Raw genomic sequence first — 24,859 nt, 5'->3', positions numbered from 1 at the left:
ACTATAAAATTACACTATATTAAATTTTATTCAAATTATAATTTCAACTTCAATTTTTTTTATTAAAGAGTCTACCACTTGTAATCGAAAAATTTGACTAAATGACCCTAAAGATGCTCATATTTGGCATTTTAACCAGCGCATAAAATTAAATGTGTTGGTGACACCTTTATTTTTTTTGGACGAAAATGCCCCCGTTGCGAGACGCAACCGGCAATCGCGAGACGAAAAAATCTTTTTTTTTTTGAAAAAATAAAAATTGCGTCTCGCGATTGCCGGTTACGTCTCGCGAATGCCGGTTGTGTCTTGTGAATGCCGGTTGCGTCTTGCGAATGTGAACGTCTCGCGACAGGGGCAAAATCGTCCAATAAAAGAAATGTGTCACCAACGCATTTAATTTTATGCGCTATTTAATTTTATGCGCTGATCAAAATGTCAAATAAGACTATCTTTAAAGTCATTTTGTCAAATTTCTCCTTATAATTAAACACACTCTAAAGGTTATTCAACCGTTTCTTTTTGTAAGAATATTTTTTTTCTTATTTAAATTAACAATGATTTGTATTATTTAATTAAAATTGATTTAGAAGAGGTATTAATAATTTTAAATATTATAGTTATATAGTTCAAAATTATGATTTTACTATTTATTATGTTATTTTACTTGTTTTCCCTACATTATTAAAACATGATGTTGCACTTTGAAGTTTCTTTTGAAGATAAAATTAAAAAAATATAATATAAACTTCAGTCTAATGTGTGAAAGTGTATCGTATTTAAATTGAAGATGTTTTTTTTAATAAATAAATTTAAATATGTAATTTTTTATTATATGAACAAAGTTAAAGTTGAAATAATATAAGCTAAAATAAAGTGTTGATTATTTTTATTTTTATTTATATAAGTTTGTGGTCAATGTAAACTAATTAACATATAATTGATATAATTGTAAATTCTAAAGTTAATGAAGGACTTAAATATATTATAGATGTTGCCCTAATTAACGAGGATAAAAAGGACAGAGCCGCAACAGGAACCCTAACCTAGCCGTTTTCTTCTTCATTTCTCTCCGTATGGTTTAAGGATGTCAAGACAATCTCGGTAAACAGAACTTAATCGAAAATGAAAGACGAGGATGATGGAGTCATAGGAGGATTTAGTGAATGTCCATGATGGATTATATAGGGTAGTTAGTAATCCGACCATATATCATGCATATATTGGTTGTTGATTTTGCCTGTTGTCTTCTTCATCTGCTCCTGATTCCAAGTTTGAACCTAGAGTTACTCCATGAAGAGAAATGGAGTCAGTTGAATCAGAAAAGGTAGATAATCGTAACAACATTGTTGTCACTAGAGACTATATATAGTCCTTGATGGTTTATATAGAATAACTAGATAGTTTAAGATTGAGAATGTGTAACCATTGATGAAATGGAATTAGTGGATGATGAGTTGTATGTATATTTATTCATAATTTTAATGAAATAAAGTTTCATAAGTTTTGTGTTTTTTAGATGAAGTTGGGTAAATATCTTATAATTTCAATGGATGATTGTCATTTTAATTTCAATTGCTTTAAAATTTTGTGTTTTATGATGGTATAATTTGATTGTACTAAACCAATTTAGATTCAAGTCAAATCATTTTGAAGTGTCAAAGTTTCTGAATTTTTTCAGAAATACAGAATATATGAACTCACTTGTTTTTTATGATTTTGTCTTGAATATATTTCGTCGGGACAAAAGAAGATCTTGCAAGATATGATTAACTGAAGCATGAATAATATGCAGGTGAGAAATGTTGGTTCAGAAGTATCTTTTGTCGTTAATAGTTAAAAAAGAGAGTCTGAAAGCACGTTATCTTTGGGATTATATGAAAAGTTTGATGGGTCTTGTCTTGAGGTGCTTTTCATTAACCTCCTGATTCTCAAATGGGCTCACTCTATGTCTGTAGTAGTATGTATATGTGGAGCTTGAAAAGTTCATAAATTGATGTGTTGAAGACGTCGTGCTTAATGTTGAAGCTCCATTTTGTGTTGATGACCGAAAAGAGAATAAGAGGAAATCGCGGAATTAGAAGAATCAGTCGGGTCGGAGGGCGGGGAGGAAATGAATAAGAGAAAAAAAAGAAGAAACTTAGAGAAAAAAATAAGGGCAAATAAGTAATTTTACTAATGAACTTTTGGCTAAATCATAGAAAATCAAGAAATTTTACTAATTTTGTAAGTGTTTAAACCTTCTACATTCATGTGTAACACTTCAATTTTTTAAAAATCTAAATTTGAAGAAAAATGTCATTTGGATGATTTAGCTTTTCATATATTGTTCAAAGTTATGATATAGCTTAGTTCTAAATGTGTTATGTAATAAATGTCGATTATTTAAATGGTTGAAACTATTTAAAACCGAAACGTGCAAATTCAAAAAATTGGAGTTTCCGTTTACAAGTTTTGTTTTTTACCATGAGTGTACCTAAGATATTCTAAACCTTACAAACATGTTTCAAATATGGTTTAAGAACGCCCAATACAAAAAAGGAAAATCAGTCAAAGTCTCTGTTTTAAAAAATGACATATTGGGTTGTTAGAAAATTTCGATTTTATTATAAGTTGCTATGATTTTTGGATTAGCATAGAAAAGTTGTATTTTGTGTTGAATGTTGGTTTAGAATTGAGTATGTAGTTAGTTGGGATTTGAAAAAAAAAGTGTTCTAATGGGGTGTTGGCTTGGTAAAGGAACGGGAATCTCGATTGTGCCGTGGTTATCGATCGAGAAAACTAGCCAGCGACCAGGATTCTGGCCTACCATCCGACATTGAACAATGGGTAGCCAGTTGAATGATAAATCAAAGGACCCGACCGAGAAGAGTAGTAGCCAACTGAGGAAGATCTGTCACCCGATGGCCTTAGGGCCAGATTGTTTTTACAGATTTTCATAAATTTTGTATTTTCTGTATTTGAATATCTTAATTATTTTTAAAAAAATATATAAACACCTAAAAAATAATGTTTACAACAAAATGAAAAAAAAATATATTTAACCTATTTGGGTTTAATATGTTTAAAATTAACTTTTGACTCTATTATAGGTACTTGTTTGTGTAGGTTTATATCTCATTTGTATTCATTCGTTTTTTTTTTATCACTTTTATTAATATGATTGACGATATACTTAGACACGTGTTTATGAATGGATTATACCAACTTAGTAGCATGCTTATGTTTGGATTCAATTTTAGATGCATGTATTAAGACACAATAAATAAATAAGGTATAAAAAAGTCATTCGACATGCATGAAAAGCATTGTGTCAAACTGTCAATGTCTTTTATCAAGTGTAATCCAGCACCAAGTAATAGCAAAAAAATCTCTAATTAGTGTTTGAACATGCAAAATTATTAATCTTTTTTAATTTTTCGATGAGTAAATTAGGTAGAGATTATAAAAGTAAAAATAAAAATCAAAGATAGTCCAAATCAACTCACTTAAATGTACTCAAATCCCGCCTACCATTTTCGTTCCCATCTCACTCGATCTTGGAAAATAATGTGAGTTTTGGGGCGAAGATCATTGATCTTCTCGAGTACCAACCCAACAAACAAGAACTATTTGGTTGAAAATTTTCTAACACTATTTTATTGGTTCATTCGGTTTTATTTCATCACTCTAAATGAAAAAATTATATTTTTTTATTACGTGGTCGGCAGGATTCGAACCTGCGCGGGCAAAGCCCACATGATTTCTAGTCATGCCCGATAACCACTCCGGCACGACCACATATGAAATCAATGTTTAGAAATTATCTATTAGATAAGTAATAATCATATAAGTTGAGTAATAATCTAACTATAAATTGAGTAATAGTCCTATAAGATATGTTCAATTTGTATATGATTTTATGAATTTCTATGTTGAGCATATGTCACGTGATGAATAATCCTAAATAATAAGCATTTCTCTTTAACGAAGATGAAGAAAATTGAAGGTTTTATAAGTTATAAAAAAACACTAACAAAATAAAATTCAAAGTCAAACCATGCCCGATAACCATTCCGTTACGACCAAATTTCAAGGGTCGTCATTTTTATAGTTAATGCAACTCTTAAAATCGGTCATAATATCTTTTGGGTAATTTCAACCTTTGGTTTTGGCAGGAAGTTATTCCATGTAGATCTCCAAATGTTGTCTACTCTTTTCAGATCGAACCCATTATTAAAATAAGTGACTATATCCATCTATAACATTTTAGAGCTTGTTTGACGTGGGATTATTTGGGTTATGGGTTCACAAGAACTATTTTGAGCTTTGGTTATTTAATTTTTCAATAAAAGAAATTTCTGCAAGAATGAACTTTTTCACCATCAAATTAATCACTTCTTTAAAAAAATATTATAAAATTTCAATTTAAAATATAAATAGACACTTTAATAATTTATTGAGGATGATGTCAAAGAAACAATTTTTTCATCAAATTAGTTTTTTAATTCAAAACTCATGTTTTTTTTTCAAATAATCCAATATCAAACAAGCTCTAACCCATATTGTAATGTCAAATAAGCCACATTTGGTGTAGCTTTTTAGCTTTTTACCTGACTATTTGCACTTTTACACTCAAACTTATTAGGATTAAGCTTATTAGACTAAATATCAAACTTATTGTTTCAAATATACATAAATGAAGAAAAAATCACTTTCTCGAGAAAAATGCACAAATTATTTGATTAAGCGCAACCTAAACTTAAAAAATACCAATAAAAATATGGTTTTAACATAATTAGTCAGTCATTTCTTTGGTTTGAGAATTCGAGTTTTAATTTCTCATTTCAAATTTATTTTCTAACTCGGGTTTTCCTGCAAATTGATTTCACAATATTTACATACTTGGGAATTCATCTACATCAAGGAATATTTGGTGTGAAAGAAAAAAATGTATAAATCTCTCATCACATGTAAAATACTGGCAAGAACTCTTACCCTCTTTTCCATCACCCAAAATAAACAAAAATAGAAAAAATTATAAGACTTGTGTGACATAACTATTTATTAAAATCCCCCACTCACATTCAATTCAATACCAAGCAAGCAGCATGAAGCCTCTCCAAGAATCATTACTGCAAATTTCTTGCAAATTCTATGATCATCGAATTACCCTCCTCTTATATCCTGCGACAAACAAAATAACCTTTTTCTTTTACCCAAGATGTTCTTGTTTATTTTATGTTCTTCATAATTATGTTTTTCAAGATGATCTTCGGTTGAAACATACCAGGGTAGCTTATTAATGGTTTCTTTCAACCATCCATTTTTCGAGCCAGTTAGAATGATTTTGTCCAAACGAACGATAATCTCAGCAAATGTTGGTCTTGCAGCAGAGTTAGGATCCCAGCATGCTTCAACTAACCTATATATAATACAACATATATGCATCATTTAGCTAGGAAAATACAGAACAGATAGGTTTTGTCACTTTTGTGTATTGTTTTCATGTTTGTTTTGGTTTTTGTATGGTGGAAAATGGAATTCAAACAAACCATACATACTCTTTCATCGCAAAATTCCATTGATTTCGAGTAACCAACCAAAAATAGTGCACTACTACATGTAAATGTTACAAGATTGCAATTCAAAAGATAATTTTATATGATTGAAGGAACTTACTCTTTAACCTCGGGAGGAAAATGTTTAGATTTTATCTTCAAAGTTGGTCGTTTTCCCTCAATACACATTTGTTTTACAGCATCTTCAGGACTTTTGGGGTGTAATGGTTGAATTCCTTCGAGCATCTGAAAACAATAAGATAATGAAATAGTACCAAGAACAATATAACACAAATTGTACAGAAAGAAGCGGAACTATGACAAAAATTAAATAAATAAGGAAATACCTCGTATAGAATAATACTGAAAGAGTAAACGTCCACACTTTTGTCAAATTTCTCACCCTTAAAGATTTCAGGTGCCAAATAAACACCTAAATTGAAGTACATTCATATCAAGAACAAAGCCAGAAGCATTTGTTTTGTTTGTCGATATTGTTCATGATAAGCTTTAGTTTCTAGATGAATTTGTATTCAGTTCTAGATTCAAAAACAAAAAATAAAAGTATTAACACACAGGTAATGAAGCTCACTTGAACGGTCAATATGAGTTTCATTAGGCTGCATCAGTTTTGACTTGTCTGGTGCTATTTTACACAACCTTATCAATCCAAATCCAGCAATCTTTAATTGACCTCCACAGTCCAGCAAAATATTTCTGGCACCTTACCAAAATTTCAAATAATTAGAATGGCACACAGTAAAAATGTTCCAAACAATCACATTTGAAGCTAGTTTTGAATTAGTCGAATTACTTGGGCTTTAAATCACAGTGGATGACCGGTTCTGGTTTGCATTCATGAAGATAATTCAATCCTCTGTTATCAAGTAATGGATACAAGACATTATAAACTACATTAACCTGACAAATAGGTAATTTGAACAAAGGGAAAAACTTGAAGATTCAATAACTTTAGTGTAATTGATTCATTTTCGTAAAGCAGATACTTGCCTCGCAATATCAAGGGCAAATCTTAAAGCTTTTGACGGAGATACACGTCCTTTCTTTTGAAGATAGCTTGCTAGGTCACCCTGAAATTTGAAATACAAAAATATGAAATCATTCACACAAATGGAACTGCAAGTAGAAAAAAAATTGCAGGTTTATATTTGAACAACATTATGAAAACTTGAGTACCACTATCTCATTAGAAATTGGAAATATTATTCATTTGAAATGAAAACACTTTTGTATCTGAAATGTTATTCTAGATACTACATGGAAAAGCAAGTAGAGACTTGCCTTTGGATGATACTCGGAAACAATCATCATTGGCATGTTTTGCGTGACAGCTCCAACGAACTGAACTACATTAGGGTGTCGTACCCTCTCTGAAATTGTCAACTCATGTTTGAAAGCATTTCTGCATTATTTGGGTATCTCGAGTCAGAGTTCAAAAACAAAACAAAATAGCCAAGGATCTAAAATGTAAAAGTCTACATTATCTTAAATTACGTGAAAAGAAAAGTGAGCATACATGCTTTCAGGATCTGTGTAACTATTCTTATCAAGTATCTTCACCGCAACTTTCATACCATTCCATTTAGCCACTTGATACGTCCCCTGTTAGAAATAGTGGGATGCTTAATGTTCTAGCATCTGTATATTGTTGGCTCACATAAAACTCGTAAGAAAAGAATGAACTTACTTTGGCAATACCATCACATCTGCGAACTTGAAGCTCGAGGGGATTCAGCTCATATTCTGGAACTTCTTTAGGATTTGCAACTGACATTGGTGTCTTTTTTATGTTCTATGAAGAGATTATAAATGAAATTAGTTTGCCTTTAGCTAACAAAGAATGAATTTTTTGTAATTACCGGAGTCTTGGCTCCTCGGGCTTTCAAAATATTGTAGACCTCCATGTTCCCGTAGTATTTAGCATCAGCAGAAGCCTAGCATTACGATTAAACAAATCACATCTTATCAGAAAACATCATATGCGATTCCTTGATGATGTTGTTCAATGTAAGATAAGAACATATGAGAAAAGTTATATGAACAATGAGATACCGTACTGCCCCACCGATCACGAGCATCAATGTTGGCTTTCCGACTTAACAGAAACTTGACAACCTCGACATGGCCTTCGCAGGCAGCAACATGCAAAGCAGTCCGCCCATCAAGATCTATGCTATTCACATCAATCTCCTCTTCAAGCAAATCCTCGACTCCCTTCACATCTCCTCTACACGCCATGAACAGAAGTTGCATTGTGGAATCGAGGTTCTCCGGCACTGCTAGCTCGTCAAATTTTGGATGCCTGCGGATGGGATCAAGCGAGGATTGTCGTCCGAAGCTGAATCTCATGTTGTTAAGCCTCGGATCAAGAGAGTTTTGTCTCCTGAAACTACATTTTCCACTCATCCGCAACGAACCTGTCGATAGTTGTCGCGAGATCCCTCGCTTCAACTGCGCTGCTATCTCCATCCTAGAAATCAATTCTCAATCAATTTCGATACTCTGTTTTCACATATTCAAATTTTCAAACCATTCAATGAGAAATCTGCAGAAGAATCTGATCCACCGGAGTTTTATAGAATCGAATCTGAGGCGAGAAGGACAATAGATCAATTGATAATGTGATGGATGAAAAGACGTAGTCGTGCTCGAGAGCTTCCCGAAGCTCCCGACGTCGGGCGAGAACAAGGGGTAATACAAAATCGTGAAGGAATGAAACAGATGAAGGAGAGAGGGAGAGAGAGAATGGAAGAGAGATTGAGAGAGAATTCAGGGATGGTGTATGGTGGAGATATCTCTGTTAATGGAATGAAGAAGAAGGAGACCGTTACTACTTCTATAAAACCATAACCGCCAAACAATTTTTTTTATTTTCTTTTAAATGTTCGAATTTTCGCAATTACATTTGAGACATTGATATGTTTCTTAATTTTGTAGACATTGATATGTTTTTTAATTTTGTTGGGTGATCGAGACTCTTATTCATGACCGAGTTATGTCGAGCACAACAGTTTTACATCAAATTTCGGACCACACCATATTATTTATATTTATTTATTTTTCAATCAACTTCTCAAATCCATGATTCAACCCTTTTTTTTTAATTAAAGTTGAACTCTCCACCGTCTTTTAACTTAGAGCGATTTTAGATGGAAAATCGCAACTTAAATAAGGATAACTATGATAAGTGGTTTAGTTAGAAAACACTCTAGCTGAGATTTAAAATGACAAACCTGATCTCTCTTGACAGGGACGGATTCGGTAAATCGAATTGAGGTGAGCTTAATAGAAAAATTATGAGCGGTTAAAAGTATGTTTTCTCTCGTTTTTTATAATTAGATAAGTAAATAATGAATTAAATTGAAAAAAATTAAAGGATTAGGTCATATTTCTACCTTTTTTTTTTTTTTTCCTTTTTGGGTGGGCCGAAAGATAGATCCGTCACTTTCTACAAGTAGTTTCTTTGTAGATATTCTCCATGAATTTATAAACTCGAAAATAACACTTAAAATAAAATCTAATTTTTTATTATTCATTACATACTATTTATTCAATACAAATGGCCAACTCGAGGACACTTCACTTGGGACCAAGAATGGATGGATCATTCCGAAGAAACCTCAACCAATTGTTTGCCCATGTTGCACCCATTAAAAAGTCCCACAAGGGCACCGGGACAAGCATCAAGGCCATAGACAATATCTTCAATGTAGGTTATTTTTCCTTCCTTAATGAGGGGCAATACAATGTCCAAGAACTTTGAATAGTGGTGAAAGAAATCAAACACAAGTAGTCCTTGAATATGAACCCTTCGATATAGGGCCATCATCATGTTCTTCACTCCTTCGTAGCTGTCGAGATGGTATTGAGATATCATCCCACAAAGAACAATGCGGCCGTGATCCCTCATGTTGAGGATCGCGGCGTCTAGAATCTTCCCACCAACATTATCAAAGTAGATGTCTATTCCTTGTGGAAAACATCTAATGGTAGCAACAAAATTGTGATTTTCACTTTGAGATATTTCAAATAGTTAAAATTAAGAAGAATGTGTAGGTGCTAACCTTTTCAAAGTTACATCTAAATCTTGCTCTTCATTGTAATTAAAAGCATCGTCAAATTTAAGTTTGTTCTTGAGTAAGTCAACCTAGAACATTGACATAAAAACATGATTTAGATTAATTTAAATAATGTTCTTGATGTGTGGAGTCTTATATTTTGTGAAAAACATCCTTAGCATTTAAAAATATATATTAAAAATTAAGGATCACATTAGTGTTCTTTTAAGTCCAAAAAATCTTTCTCATTGTTATTTTTTTCATTAAATTATTAGTTATTAACTATGATATTAAATATATCTTTATTTTAAGATATTAATTATTAAAAACCATTTTAGTTATTTGAGTTAGAGCTAGTTTGATATGGATTTTTTATTTTATTTTTTTTAGCCTTGTTTCAATATATATTTTTTTTTTTAAATTTAACTATAATCAAATATCATTTCATTGATTCTCTCATCAATCACATCACTTAATTCATTAATCAAAATATTTTAAAAAAATATATATATATTATCATTATTTAAGAATATTTTTTAAAATATTTTTACTATTACAAAAAAAAAAATATACTAGAAGAAGAGTATTTTTAATATAGATATTAGCTAGAAGAAGAGTTAACTAACTTTTTCATTAGTACCGGCAGCTCCGACGACATAACAACCCATAAGCTTTGCAAACTGTCCGGCCAGATGTCCGACGGCGCCGGCAGCCGCCGACACAAACACATATTCACCTTCTCTCGGTTTACATACCTCATAAATACCGGCATAAGCAGTCATACCAGGCATACCAAGAATTCCAACATAATAAGACAAAGGAATATCACATTTATAATCAATTTTAAACAATGAATCTGGTTCTGTAATCAGACTGTATTCTTCCCATCCCGTTATTCCCCATACCATATCGCCTTTCTTGAAGTTAGCATTAGTAGAATCCACCACTCTACCAACACCATAACCGCTAATAACCTGCATGTATCATGTATCATGTATCAATGTAAGTTGTGTATATGATTCAAAACAAATCAATTTTCAAATAATCCACATACAGAGCCTGGAGTATAAGCTGGGAAGACACCAGGATTTCCAATCTTCATGCGAATGGAGATGAAAGGATCGCAAGACAAGTAGAGATTCTTCATTAGAATCGCATTCGATCCATTCTTAACTTTAGAAGGAATTATGTTGTTTGACACGATTTCCATATCTGATTCTTTTGGAGCTCCATTTGTGTAAGCTTTCAATATCACCTGTTTATTCAGGAATGATTCTGTTTCCATCTCCAAATTGTCTACTAGATTGGAAATGTCTATGGAATTATAAAGTGTGTGGAGAATTAAGTTGTTTGTAAAGATGGCTAAGAGAGGGTTGAATAGTAGTAGAGTATAGTTAGTGATAAGATTGATGATAGGATATGTCTGTTTTTGGACATATCTTTGTTATTTGAAAAATATGCCTGTTTAAAGGCTGATTTTGTGTTTGGTCAAGATTGGCGGAGCTCATACTTCCAAAAGTATCAATATGTACAACCTTAGGTAAATTGGTGGGCCTGATTTTCCGTAGACAACAACTAATTTGATCAACTTTGGGATCATACATTGGGACCATACAATGTATGATGTAGGGTTAAAAGTCTGTTTTAATCTCGTGTTTCAATCCACAATAGATTGAAATGTTTTGGTTAACTTTATATTTTAGAGAGAATTGTTACTAGTGAATAAACATGAACCATTAAACTCTTAATTTTTCTTATATCTAGGATAATTTCATGTCAAATTTATTTATTCTTTATTTCTTTTTAATTTATAAGAAATTAATTCTCAATAAATAAGAAATTTAATATAAAATATTAATTGGTAAATAGTAGAAAATAATATTTAATAAATCAAATGAACAAGTTATAAATGTTTTTTTTTTAAAATGATTCATTTAATAAAAATGATTTAAACACAACGATAAAAACATGACATGAAAGAAAAATTATGTACAAATTTATTACATTAAAATAATTAATTGACTCGAAGATCTTCAAAAAGGACAATAAGATCTCCACACAAATCCACGGGTTTTCCGGATTTAATCTCCGATATCGTCATGATAATGGCATTGTGAATAATTCTTAACGACATACTTTCGTCATTAAAAGTTCTCCGATTTCTTTCCAACCAGATAATCCACCAGAAAATTATAGAGATAAAGACCCATCTTCTTAGTCTCGCACTTTTAGTCGCCCCAATCCATGCCTCCAATAGCCACTAACAGTTGCCGGCATAACCCATTGTATCTAGTCAAATTCCACAAAAGACTCCATATACTTGCAACAACGTGACAATGTAAAAGTAGATGAGAAACTGTCTCAACCTTTTTATAACACATACGACTCACAATAATCATGCATTTTTTCATACATCTATCGTAAGTGCAAATTCCGCCGTGAATAACACTCCAACCAAAAAATGAGATCTTAGTAGGCATCTTAGACACCCATAAATTTTCCCAACAAAGATTAATCGGGCTAACCTTATTGAGCAAAGTGTAACAATGTCCTACATGAAAGTTATTCAGATCACGTCACAGCATAGAATCTTGAGAAGACATATTTAATCCCTTATTTTTAACCATTAACAAAAGTCTATCATTAAACATGTTTTTATCACGGTTCAATCCTCTTCTATATCTGATACAATTAGTAAAACTACTAGACCGAATGTAAAACATATCTTTGACCGATGAATCTCTACAAATAAAATAGAAGCAAGCTCGGGGAAAACCTTTGCCAAACATATACCACCACACCAAGTGTCATCCCCAAAACTAATCGAACTTCCATCACCCACAATAAAAATTGAATGCTCCCGATAAACCTTCAACATGGCATAAATACAACCATAGATGTTGCAACCCACAGGTCTATAAGAATTTTTGATGAACCAACCAGACTTATCTTGACCATATTTACATTTAATCAATTTAGCCCAAATACTATCTTGCTCAGTTGCAAATTTACTACACCATTTGGATAATAATGCTTTATTAAAGGAAACAAGATCGCGGATTCTCAATCCCCCATACTCTTTTATTAATTTAACTTTATCCCAACTCACTAAATTAGAAAATGAGGAATCAGACGATCCCTATAAGAATTTATACATAATTCTCTCAATCTTCACTACCACAGACTTAAGGATGACAAATAAAGACATCATATAAGTTGACATTGAAGAAAGAGTATAAATTTATAAAAATTAAAATTTTAATGAAAATAATTCAAATATCAGGGGGAAATTTGATGAAATGACCTTAAAAAGGTTATTAAATGCGCTGGTTTAATTGCGCAAATGACCACTTCAAAATATTATGAAGAAATTATCCCCGCCGCGTAACGCGAAAGACAGGATCGTCTCGCGAAGGAAAAACCTGTGAAAAGTCTAAAAAGATCGTGCCCTTCGCGTGACGATCGTGCCCCTTCGCGTGACGATCGTGCCCTTAGCGTTACGCGACAGGGGTAATTTCACAAGTTTTCCCTTTGCGTGACGATCTTGATCTTCTCTTTACGCGACGAGAGTAATTTCGTCAAAATATTTTGAAGTGGTCATTTGCGCAATTAAATTTATGCGCTGGTCACCAGCGCATTTAATGACCATTTTAGGGTAATTTCGTCAAATTTCCCATATCACGCAAATATTTTAGGGTGACTCCAAATACGAATTATTTGAATTCATTAATAATGAATGATGAAATAAAATAAGCTGATCAAGCCAATTTAACGGTGAAGGAAGAATCTCTACCTAAAATTCAAATTCTAAACGACAATGAAATTTATCTTTATCCAATGGTTAGTAAGCAGCGCTAGAAGAAATTTTACCATATAGTAACTCATCATATACAAATATTGTTAAAATAGCGAGAAACTCATATAAATTATTATAAACTACTTGTAAAAGAATTAAATGAAATATGAACTTCAAAAACTCTCTATTAGATAAATAAAAAAGAAACTCCAGCAACATCATTTTTTTGTTGTAAAGAAGGATACAACTATAAACTCGAGAAATGATCATCAAATACAATTGAAATGTATAAATAACAGACGACCCATCAAAGATTAAAAATATTATTTGGATTACAAAAATCCGAACGATAAATCCAATCTGACTAAACAGAATACTGCACCGAATAAAACACAACACTAACTCAAATATGAGTGCCGTCAATTTTTTTTTTTTTTTTCTCGTTAGAGTTATATCTCCTCCTACTCTTCCCATCCTCCTCTATTTTTTATTTTGATTATTTTATTTTATTTTAAATTTATAAATTAATGTTCCTAAATTATATATAAACTACTTTTCTTTGGATGTCTCTAGATCCATACTACCTCCATTTTTAAATTAATATCCTAGAGGCTAGAGCTAACTAAATTCATCATAGCTATTTCTCGAGCTTTCTTTCTCTAAAATTGGGTTGAATCATAATTTTTCCTTCTAAAAAAAATCATTTTCAATTTTGTAACTTGACTTGTCTTAGGAGTTAGGACAAGGGAAATGAGTCAAATGACACTAATTGTAACTTTTAAGGATTCTTTTAGATGGAAGTAAAAACACGGAAAATTTATATTTTATACGTCAGGCAATTTAAGTAAGTTTATTTTTTCGAACATAAAGTTCATTTTTTTCAAATATAAATAATAATTTATTATTTGATAATAACAATTTGCTAGTTGATAATAATAATCTTCGATTACTTGGTTTTGTTTTTTTTATCTTTGTAAAGTTGAATATGGAAAAGAATGTTATCAGAAAAAAAATCATTCTTTTATAAAAGATTAATTGATCCATTTCATTAATAATGCAATTGAGTTGAAAACTCAACAAAAATTCATTAATAATTCAAAATAAAATTTATCATGCATAACAAAGATCCAGAAATACAACTCAGAAGCTGGTATTAAAATAAAAACATTCTCAATTAACTTTCTCGGGAAAAAAACTGTGTAAATAAATTATTCCTGTAAGATGAAATTCACGTAAAAATGACATGCATTAAAATGCAAGGATTTTCTTTTTTTTTTTAATTCAGAATTTAATATTAATTAATTATTTGACTCATAATTCTTTTGATTAAGTCCACTTGTTACTTACTTCAATGTCATGCATGATGCATGACGTGTTGATTTTTATTGATGTCCTTGTTATTGATTTTAAAAAGTGTACTTTTTATTTTTCTAAAAATGGAAAATAGAATGTAATGGTTGATAATTGAATTTTCTTTTAATAATTCTTTTTTATAATTTAGTAAAATAAAAAATTATTGCACCTCAACTTCCTTGACTTTTTAATAGTTATAAATAAGGATGATAATTTGAAACCGTTACGCGGTAATTGAACTTAATTATTTCTTTTAGGACGATTTTTTCTCGGTTTGACCGGTTTGACCGGTAGTTGACCGGGGATGATATTTATGTTCCCGCCCCATCACACCTCGATTCTGCCCCGAATACTATAAACACAATTAAATATATAAAATCATAAATTTATTTTATTTATTCATTATATTTTATAAAAGTTTTAAGTATTTTTTAAAATAATACAAAATTTCAATATATTATATAAAAAATTCATTTATATAATTTTATTATATAAGTTTTTTTTAGAGAATATAGTATAAACGAACTGGACAAGGATAGTAGTAAAAAATCCTTGAAGTAACAACAGTGCGGGGATGATAAATATATTTCTCGCTCCGAACCATCTTATTCTCATCCCTAGTTATAAATTGAATTTTATATAATTATTTTTTTATTTATAAATTTTAGTATTTACTTTTTAAGAAAAGTGAGATGTTTTTTAATTTTATTGATAGTTGAAAATTAACTAAAATTGCAAAATAAAATATGTTATCATATTAATCAATTTACCGACACTAATTTAGCGCCAGTAGAACACCTACGCTACATTAATCGGTACATTTATGCCAGAAGTACTTGTGACGCTTATACGTCGGTAAATATATTATTTGTTTTCCTGCTAAATGAGTATATAGTTTAGTTATTATCGAAATAAAAGGATATCTTTCAATTTGTTTTGTATTTTCAACATCTATAATATGACACTTAATTACAAAATAAAAAATATTAGATAGATAGTCATTATAAGAACCTCATTACTAGCATTTCCCAATTTGATTATTTGAACTTTACATGATCTTAAAAGTAGTTGGAGTATGATATATATATTCCAACCTAAATGAACCAAAAATAATTGGCATAACTGTTGTTAATCAATCTCTAACAAATCCAATACTATTTACAGATATGAGTAATGGGTGGTTAATTTCCATTTGCCAATACCTAAAAATTTAGGGTTTACGACGGTTCTTATATACGGATTCATATTTTTCAAGAACCACCGTCACCACCACCACCACGAAGACTTTGGAGTTCTTCGTCATTACCAGATTGCTTAAGCGAGGTCCTTTGCTGGTAACTTCCTTGGCTTTTTTTATTTTTTGAGTCGGGATTTTGAGGAGTCTTCGAGAAACTGTGGTGGACACTGATCCGTTGACACTTTGACTCGCTTGAGCAGCTTCCTCGTATATTCACCAACAAAATTAATTCCTTGTCTCGATTATCTTCGGACCACCAACTCGGTGGAACTCCATCGGCATGTTCTTCATGCGGTTCTTCGTGAGCGATCGATATCTCCATGGTTTGATCAGGTCCAATCAGACCAGCTGCGGGCAATACCTAAACACAAAAATAAAAATGAAAACATTTAAAATAAATTTATTTATTTCAATTAAGAAATGAACAAGCAAATACACCATGGAGTTTTGAGATACAACTTTATTTTGTTGAACTTTTGACAACTCTTTTTTATGTGTTTTTGTCACGGAAAATGCAAGTAACAACTTTTACCTGAAGCCAACGAGGGAACCCGAAGGAACCTCTTGGGCGATATTCTGGTTCGCCCTCATCCTCTTTCGCGATAGACAAACCCTCACATATGATTTGGAAGGCGACATGATCGTTTTCACTTTTATTAGTAATTTTTAAAGGGAAGGCTTCTTGGTTTTGAAGGGTAATGTTTGTTGTGTCTATGATTGTTTCTGGAACAGATCGTGTTGCTTCTTGTAACAATCTAATTTCTTCGTTGTTCTTAACGATATTCCCCACTTCTTTCCTTCTCACCGATCTATCGACGTGTGCCATCTCGAGATTCAATTTGCATCTAACTGGCTTGTGGTCGCTTTCCGTAACATCCATACAAGCCTCGTACCTATGATTTTATGTGGTAAAAAAGGTAATTAAGAAGTTTAACTATATTTTGAAGAGGTGAAAAAGAAGTAACATACTGTAATATAGAGCAAACAACGGGGCATTCTAAGCCACATTGTGATGTTGGAAGTAGTCGATTATCGCGGTATAGTATCCTATCACACCATGCCGGTATGCGTTTCTTCTCTCCAGAATCATATCCTAGGTAGAAACAAGATCATTATAGTGTTAAAGAGTGTTTTGGAAGATCTAGAGAAACCGGTGAACAAATATAGAAAACGGTTGTCACATTTGTAATTAGGAATATCAATATCAATCGGTCACAATATAACACAATATATATTTACCTCCTAAACCTGGTTTTCCTTTTTCAAACTTGTAAGTAGGGGGGAATTTAATAATTCCTTCATGCATCCCTTGAAAAACTTTCCCCGCTTTCATCTCCCCCCTTAGCTGATCTTTCTCCCGCAGCCAATCAAAGCTTCTTTGAGAAACAAAATCCCTCGCCTCATCATACGATATGCCAAAGAGTCGATAGTTGAAATCGCCAAGAAATACAACAAGATCCGCTTCGGCCAAATCCGGCCTCACCTCATCTTGAACGATCCCCTGTGACTATTGAGTAACAAAATCATTAGATTAGGTTGGAGAAAACCTCGGAGTGGAGATTTGGTTAGGCAACATACATTCGTACTGCGAGCCATTTGAACCGCAGTTGAAACACCGGCTACATAAGAAAATAAATTACATTGAGAATTATTAATTTACGACAAATCATGCATGTTACATGTTGTGTGACATCTTACCTGCAGCCGCGTTAGGGATGTGAGTCGAGCGGGTGAACACCATTGATCGATAAATATGATCGAAATCAGCATTCCTACGATTGACTGCTTCCAAATGTGCGGCCAAGTGACAATTAACGAAGCACATAATACGGTCATATACTCTCAACCTCAAACCTACACCTCCCTATCATCATATGATGAAAATAGAATAAAAATATTGTTAACTAGAATAACATCGAAGAGAATGTAGGGAAGGAACAACAAACCTTGTTGCCAATGGCACGACCCAAGCCACAAGCAACCGCGGCTACATCGAGGTCTCCAACATGCGTCCTAAGGCTCTTTCGAACCCTAAATTTTGATAAACAAGTTAGAAATAATTAATGAGAATGTAATTAATTAAACTTTGTTACCATATGCCTATAAGCAAAGCTGCTAATTGTCTTGAACCAACACGTTCAAACGTGATTCCTTCCTCTAAGGCCTTGCCAATGGCATCTTGCCACCATTGTCCTGTAGAACTCCCTTCAAGTCCTACCTACACAACGTTATAATTACCAAAGTAGACTTCAATTAATTCAATTTTGTGTTTTATTATTAATACAATATCCACACAAAATAATAGGATATAGTCACATTGTTTCCACCTGCAAATCTCAATCCGCGTTTCCCAACAAACATCAATATTTTCCGACATAACCCAATATATACGTACTAGTAATGCAAACATCAATAGTTTCCGACATAATCCAATATATACTAGTAATGCTCAAAAAAAAATTCCAAATATCAATTGCACCAATATAAGAGCAAATGAGCGGTCGTCTCCACTTTCTTGAGGCACAGGCACAAACGAGGTCGACTCCCCAAAATAAGTCTCTTACGCATTCATTTATCATTAATTAGAATCACATCTTGGATCGCATCTCATCCAAAAAAGTAGATTTTAGTGGACATACTAGACTCCCATAATTTCTTCTAAACAAACCTAATCAGAGTTTTGACATTATACGAGGTTTGATCTAGAAAACTGACAAATTTGGTGAGGAATCCCATTATCCTTTTGAAAGATCTTCGCTAACATTAAATAAATTTTGTTTTCCAAAATTGTTACGTTTTTATCATCTATTAAGATAACATCATTGCATAGACCATCTAAGAATCTTACCGTTTCTTTGGCGGCAGACATGGCTAGAAAACCAGCACCCATTTCAACTTCTTGACAACCGACAACAACAATGCCGACGTCGGAAATAGCGGAGCCTAACCACGTCATAAGAGCCTCATGAGAAGCTCTTCCCTGAGCAACATTCCAAGTTCCAATCAAAATCCTAATATTCTCCTGTTTAGTATACATCTCTTCCTTTTCTGATACTTCCAATCGCAAAATATTGTCAATTGGTCCCGGAGACGTTATGTTCCATCCACGTATTCCACCGTGAGTAGCCAAACTGAAAACAAACTCACCCCCAATAACTAACTTTATCACCGGACCATTATGAGCCACCCAACCGGCGATCAAGTTTCCGTCAAGATCCAATAATTGTACAACGCCACTAACATATCCGACCCATATCCGTGTACCCGTTGTACAAAAACATTGAATGGCGCAAGGATGGTGTTGAAAATCTTGTAAACGAATGCCGTTTCCATCCCATTGGACGAGTATTCCGTTTGCGCATCCACTCCATATCATACCGTCGGCAGTCATAACTAAAGCTTCCGTCCGTTTAGCATCTTCCACGAACGCACCTGTTCCCTTTGTCGCCACTCGTCGGACTGCGTCCGCAGCTCCCATGATCGCATTACGTGAACGTTGCAAAAAGCTCCCTTGAGATTTTTCCTTCTTCGATTTGGAACCGCTCTTAACGTTCATGTCTTTCATGTCTTTCATGTCTTCATCCACCTGTTGTTGTTCTTGTGTTGATGCATTGGTGGGCATATCTACTCTGTTCTCAATGTTACCCTCGACATTGTATACTTTCAAGAGTTCCCTCGTACGAGCATCCCTATCGAATGATGAATGATTTGTTATTTCATTATTTCATGGAATTGAATGAAAATCTAATTCAAGAAATGACATACCATAGAGAAAAGGACAAAGCTCCGGCAGCCCAAACTTTAGCTCGAACGGTGTCGGCTAACAAGGATCTGACTTCGGAAGAAGATATATTGCAGACGCCATTAACAGTAACTTGACTCCTAAGATCTATGCCTGATCTCTCCACCAACAAACCAGCCATGTGTCTTTCCTCTGAAGAGAGCGATAGAGATTTTTCAATGGCTTCCCATGACCATATCTTTATAACACCACCTTCTGAACCTGTCCATATATCACCTGCATGCATGCATGCATGGCCAACCCGATTAACAAAAAAATATGACAATGACGGTTTGTGTTAATACGATTACGTACCGTGAGAGCTGACGGCCATGCAAAGAACAGGACCGCGATGAGCTTGCCAAGAAAGACCATCTTTAAAAGGATTATCATCCATAGCTTGATCTGTTTTCCAAGATCTAATCTTACCATCCTTATGTCCTGACCAAACCAATTTATTACCCAAATCTATAACCAAACACATCGTGGGAGACGTGGAAACGGATTCATAAAAAGGAGACGCGTCTTCATCTCCACGTCTAGCTCTTCCACCCATCCCTAACCCGGGCTCATGAGCATCCAACAAGTTCCAAACTCTCAACCCCGATTCCTGTCCCGCCCAAAGCTGACTCTCCGTGCACCCAATCGTCCTCAAAAACTTCCCCACCTGAGTCTCCCTCAGAGGATGGGGTCTCAATTCAAGACAAGGAGGACGAGTAGGGTGTACAGCAGCACGAACCGGGACCTTAAATATCCCGGTTCCTCCACTCGCCACGAACTCGGGTAGAGAATACCCTCCGCCTCCGCCTCCTCCTTCATTGCCTCCCACTTCATAGCCGCCAACTTGTTGATCGAGACGATATTCATACCGGTTACTTCCGCCTATGGCGGGAGAAACGTGGTCTATAGCGGCTGAGGCAGAGACGGAGGCGGAGTGGTGGTAGAGATCGTCGTCGGAATCTCCTCGTGTCTGCTCCCTTTCGTCGAGGCTGTGTTTGCGGACTTGGTGGTGACGTTTACGGAAGACACCGGTGCTTGTTCGGAGCTGTTGGCTGTGGGAATGAGACTTTCGTGGAGTAGGCTCGTTCGAAAGAGATGCTAGGGCTTCTTTGTCGTCGTCTTCGAGGTGTTCGGCCATGGTGGTTTTAGAGAAAAATGATAAGAAAAACAGGATCAATGTGATAGAGAACAAATCATGCAAATTAGATTAGTGGGAGAGAGGAGTCGAAATGGAGGAGAGAGTTGACAGTTGGGGTGGGTGGCAGTTTTTACGGTTGAGAACTTTTGAGTTCCGCTTAATCCTTTGGCCCACATCTTTTCTTTACTTAGATAACTGCAATTTGTTAATCATAGTTACTTAGTTTAACTTCATTTTTATTTACAATTTATTAGTTTAAATAATAGTTATTTTGTTTTTTAATGTTTATAAAGTATCCAAGTTATTGATATTTTTCTTTTTGTTAAATGGTTCATGAAAATGAAAGTTTCGATAAAACAACGACAAGAGTATTAAATGAGAAATGCATAGGAAATTGAAAAGCAAAACGAGAAAAAAAAATGTTAAAATTACCGAGCACAAAGATCTTTTAAATGAGTAATGAGATCACTCGTCGAGTCCACATTCTTATTAGATCTCACCTCAGTCAGCGTCATGATAATAACATTCTGAATGGATCTCATTGGTCATCTATAGTTGTCGAAAGTTCATCGATTCCGCTCAAGCCATATAATTAACGTGAATAAAAGCCCACCGTTTTAAACCAGTCAACTTGACTGCCTCAATTCAAAATTCTCAACAACTAACAACTAATTTAGGCGTAACCCATTTAACCCCGGTCAAAGTCCAAAAAATACCCTCTAAATCACAACCACGACTGATAATGCAAGAGGATCGTTTCCTCCGCCTTAAAACACATTCGACAATGACTTGCCAAAATAAAGAAGTTTGTGCTTCATTTTGTCATCAATTAAGATAATAACACTCCAAACAAAAAAAACAAAATCTTACTAGAAACCTTAGACTTCCATAACAAGTCTCAACAAAAACTAGACACGATGGCTTTATTAAATAACAAACAACAATATTAAATGTTTCCATATCACAATATGGAATAACATCACGAATCCAAGTTATTGATACTCAAGAGAGAATTTGATAGAATTTTAAACACATAATATTGTGTGCTCGCATTTGCGCGGACTAACATAAAGATAATAATAATGATAAATTTAATGTGTTATTATTGGTTCACACTTAATGCATTAAATAAACAACTCTCACAAGTCACAACATTAAACCAAAATCACAATTCGGTTGTAATGCTCAAATCCATATATCTGAAGTGCAATCACCCCCTGGATACCTCGTCTGATGGGCTAGCGATGGACCATCAGGTTCAGTCTCAAAGTCGACAAAAAAGTTAGGGTTTATTGCTAGGCCACCTTTCTCGGTGTCACAATCGATTTGTAACATGTGTGAACCCTTTTCCACAATCTCGGGATAGAATTGCTTGTCCCATGAGCTGAACAAAGAGTTGGTAATGTAGAGTCGCTTCCCATCCAAGCTCAACTGCATCATTTGTGGCCCTCCTCTCAATCTTGTTCCCTAGTAAACCAACTAGCATTATTTTTTGTTTTTGTCAAACAAATTAAAAGTGATTGTAATGTAATTGGTGCCTACCATAATTTCCGGAACATCGGATTGATAGGTGGTCCCGTCTTCAGCTACCGCTAATACGGGACTACCTTTTTGAAAGAGCCCGCCAACCCATACTTGGCCCGTGAGAACAAGTTTCTTAGGATCCTCGATGTTATATTGTCTAATATCTCCGTGAAGCCAATTTGAAATATATATGTATCGATCATCAAGGGATATGAGGAAATCTGTGATCAGCCCTGGCATTTCAGGAAGAATCCAATTTTCCACCTTCAATGGTTTCACAGATTCTACAACCTACAAGCCCAACTAAATTGTTTAGGATCTTAATTGGACATTTATAATTGCTAAAAATATATTGTTAAAAATAAAATTACATTTAAAAGGAAAAAAATACTAATATGAACTACAACTTAACACAAATGACATGTATATTATTTCCACATTTCAGATTCATAAAATGACAATTTAACTTACTTCATGGCTCCAAGATTCATCTTGGTTCTTGAAAAACCGCACCATGGTGCTCGACAAGGCACATCCTACGTATCCGGTGTCTTTTGTAGGATCGTGCAAGAATCTAATCTGAAGTTGCATGAAAAAGAAAATTTTAATAAATGACAATAAGAAATTAAATTGTTATGATATATATAAGACTATTTCTTTTCATGTATAATTAATTACTTCAAGAGGAATAAGTCCTGTAGATCCAAGATCAAGTGTCTGTTTCAATTCACCACCCGGCCAGCTATAAACATGCAAATGCTGTCCATAAAGACCATCTGCAACATGCTGAAGATCAAACCCTTTCGTAAAAGCGAGAGGCGCTCCCCACGAAGTACTGATCATGGTATTATGCCGAGGTTGGTACCAGAAATCATATCCAAACAACGGACTGTGTCCTTCTTTTTCCCATCTTCCTTTAACATTGAAATCTGAATCGAGAAGAAGAAATCCATTTCCTTCCGCATTCCCATTCTTATCACCCAAACACGAAACCAACATATCACCGGAAGCAAGACAATGGGCAGTGTGGGGATAAGCTAATCCAGTCTTGGATATTATATCTTCAGGTTCAACAGTTTTATGCAGAGTTGGCGCTCTCGGATCATTCAATGTGTCAATTGCATAAATCCGACCAGATCTATTAAAAATGAGATTTAATTTCTAGTTAATTCTCGAGAACATATGATGTATGAAATGAGTAAAAACTTACACTAGAGCAGGCAAGACGAGGAAACGACGAGATACTTCAGCATCTTGGTGACAAGAACTGCAAGCATTCCAGCTAGAATGATGTAATTCGTCGCCTATGTGAGGCATAGGAAGCCTGTGAATGACTTTTGAATAAGTTTCTGATTTTGGATCCACATCTATGGTTGCCAAGTAATCTGGCTTTTCCCTTCCAGTTCCTGTAAATATACAAAAAGTTCAATCGAGACGGAAATTAATTAGAATAATAGCAACGGAAAGAAACGTCTCTAATTATCAATCTTTAGTAGCTAAGATAATAGCGACATATTAGAAACCGTCTCTATTTATAAAAAAGTAACAATTATCCCTCTTTTCGATTTTTTTCCATTACTCCCACACATTAACATTTTCTAATACATTCAAACTACGTTCGATAATTTAGAATGCGTATATTTCAAAATAAATACTTAATTTAGTACAAAAATATATCAAAATTGGTATACTGCAAACAAAGTTATGTTATTATAAAAGTAATGTGAAAAATAAATACAAAATTCATATCTATAAATTTTCTGAAATATTTTTTTAGGTTAGACATTTTTCAGATATCCAAACCACTTTTAACAAATTAGGATACGCAGATATAAAAAAAATACTCGATTTAAAAACAGTACGTTCAAAACGTGTGTAAATATTTTTTCATTTGTAAACGTGAAAAATTAATTAGAAAAACGAAAAATGATATTTAGAATAAGAAAATAGGCATTTTGTCTATTTAGAAAAAGTCTTAAATGATTAAAATTGTGATAATCGAGTTTTATATGACAAAATTCAAAGTTTTAACCTCATTTGAGCTATTTATACATTCAGAATATAAACGGATGGATATGATGTTGGTTTTAGGGTTTACCTGTGTAGAGACAGGTAACATATAGGATAGATTCTTTTGGTCCAGACATGGCGTCTAAAGGAGATCCATAGCCAGGGCCGCCATTCTTGCAGCATCCGTTAACTTCAAAATCCAATGTCGTCATCGATACGTTCCTCTCTTTCTCTACGGATTTACTTGCAGCTTAAGAAGTTTGGCATCTTAAAATGGAGCAAGCAAGAACATATTTATAATAAGCCATTACCATAAGTATGTTGTTTTTAAGATAGAATATAAAAATAGGATTTAGGACAGAGAAAGAACAACCTTTCCCGGCTCTAGCCTGGATTTCTGACGC

At 33.7% G+C, this 24,859-nt stretch overlaps 4 protein-coding genes and 1 non-coding gene across 5 annotated transcripts; all 5 read right to left on the bottom strand.

Annotated features, from left to right (window-relative positions):
- Window positions 1-3,695: 3,695 nt before the first annotated feature.
- Window positions 3,696-3,777, bottom strand: TRNAS-AGA. The gene has a single exon. It is a non-coding gene; the product is annotated as a tRNA-Ser (tRNA).
- A 1,880-nt stretch (window positions 3,778-5,657) lies between these two features.
- Window positions 5,658-8,113, bottom strand: LOC124912252 (integrin-linked protein kinase 1-like). The gene is made up of 9 exons (XM_047452820.1): window positions 7,611-8,113; window positions 7,418-7,492; window positions 7,246-7,350; window positions 7,075-7,160; window positions 6,840-6,960; window positions 6,549-6,628; window positions 6,352-6,414; window positions 6,130-6,254; window positions 5,658-5,970 (listed from the first exon to the last, which is right to left on the bottom strand). The coding sequence occupies exons 1-9, from the start codon at window positions 8,025-8,027 to the stop codon at window positions 5,732-5,734; spliced, it is 1,311 nt and encodes a 436-aa protein (XP_047308776.1). The 5' UTR covers window positions 8,028-8,113; the 3' UTR covers window positions 5,658-5,731.
- An 890-nt stretch (window positions 8,114-9,003) lies between these two features.
- On the bottom strand, window positions 9,004-11,019 carry LOC124912235 (2-alkenal reductase (NADP(+)-dependent)-like). The gene is made up of 4 exons (XM_047452801.1): window positions 10,671-11,019; window positions 10,243-10,590; window positions 9,623-9,705; window positions 9,004-9,541 (listed from the first exon to the last, which is right to left on the bottom strand). Exons 1-4 carry the CDS (start codon window positions 10,899-10,901, stop codon window positions 9,163-9,165), a joined length of 1,041 nt encoding a protein of 346 aa, XP_047308757.1. The 5' UTR covers window positions 10,902-11,019; the 3' UTR covers window positions 9,004-9,162.
- Window positions 11,020-16,015: 4,996 nt separating this feature from the next.
- LOC124912853 (type I inositol polyphosphate 5-phosphatase 12-like) lies at window positions 16,016-20,921 on the bottom strand. Its single transcript, XM_047453495.1, has 11 exons — window positions 20,099-20,921; window positions 19,768-20,020; window positions 18,851-19,691; window positions 18,096-18,220; window positions 17,949-18,033; window positions 17,682-17,866; window positions 17,581-17,587; window positions 17,242-17,509; window positions 16,972-17,095; window positions 16,535-16,895; window positions 16,016-16,363 (listed from the first exon to the last, which is right to left on the bottom strand). Exons 1-11 carry the CDS (start codon window positions 20,919-20,921, stop codon window positions 16,016-16,018), a joined length of 3,420 nt encoding a protein of 1,139 aa, XP_047309451.1.
- A 1,185-nt stretch (window positions 20,922-22,106) lies between these two features.
- On the bottom strand, window positions 22,107-24,607 carry LOC124912166 (selenium-binding protein 1-like). Its single transcript, XM_047452727.1, has 6 exons — window positions 24,544-24,607; window positions 23,656-23,851; window positions 23,124-23,583; window positions 22,917-23,024; window positions 22,464-22,736; window positions 22,107-22,388 (listed from the first exon to the last, which is right to left on the bottom strand). Exons 1-6 carry the CDS (start codon window positions 24,590-24,592, stop codon window positions 22,107-22,109), a joined length of 1,368 nt encoding a protein of 455 aa, XP_047308683.1. The 5' UTR covers window positions 24,593-24,607.
- Window positions 24,608-24,859: the final 252 nt, after the last annotated feature.

This window comes from Impatiens glandulifera, chromosome 8 (genome assembly GCF_907164915.1).
Source record: "Impatiens glandulifera chromosome 8, dImpGla2.1, whole genome shotgun sequence".
Lineage (NCBI taxonomy): Eukaryota > Viridiplantae > Streptophyta > Magnoliopsida > Ericales > Balsaminaceae > Impatiens > Impatiens glandulifera.
This window is presented reverse-complemented; position numbering and strand designations above follow the sequence as displayed.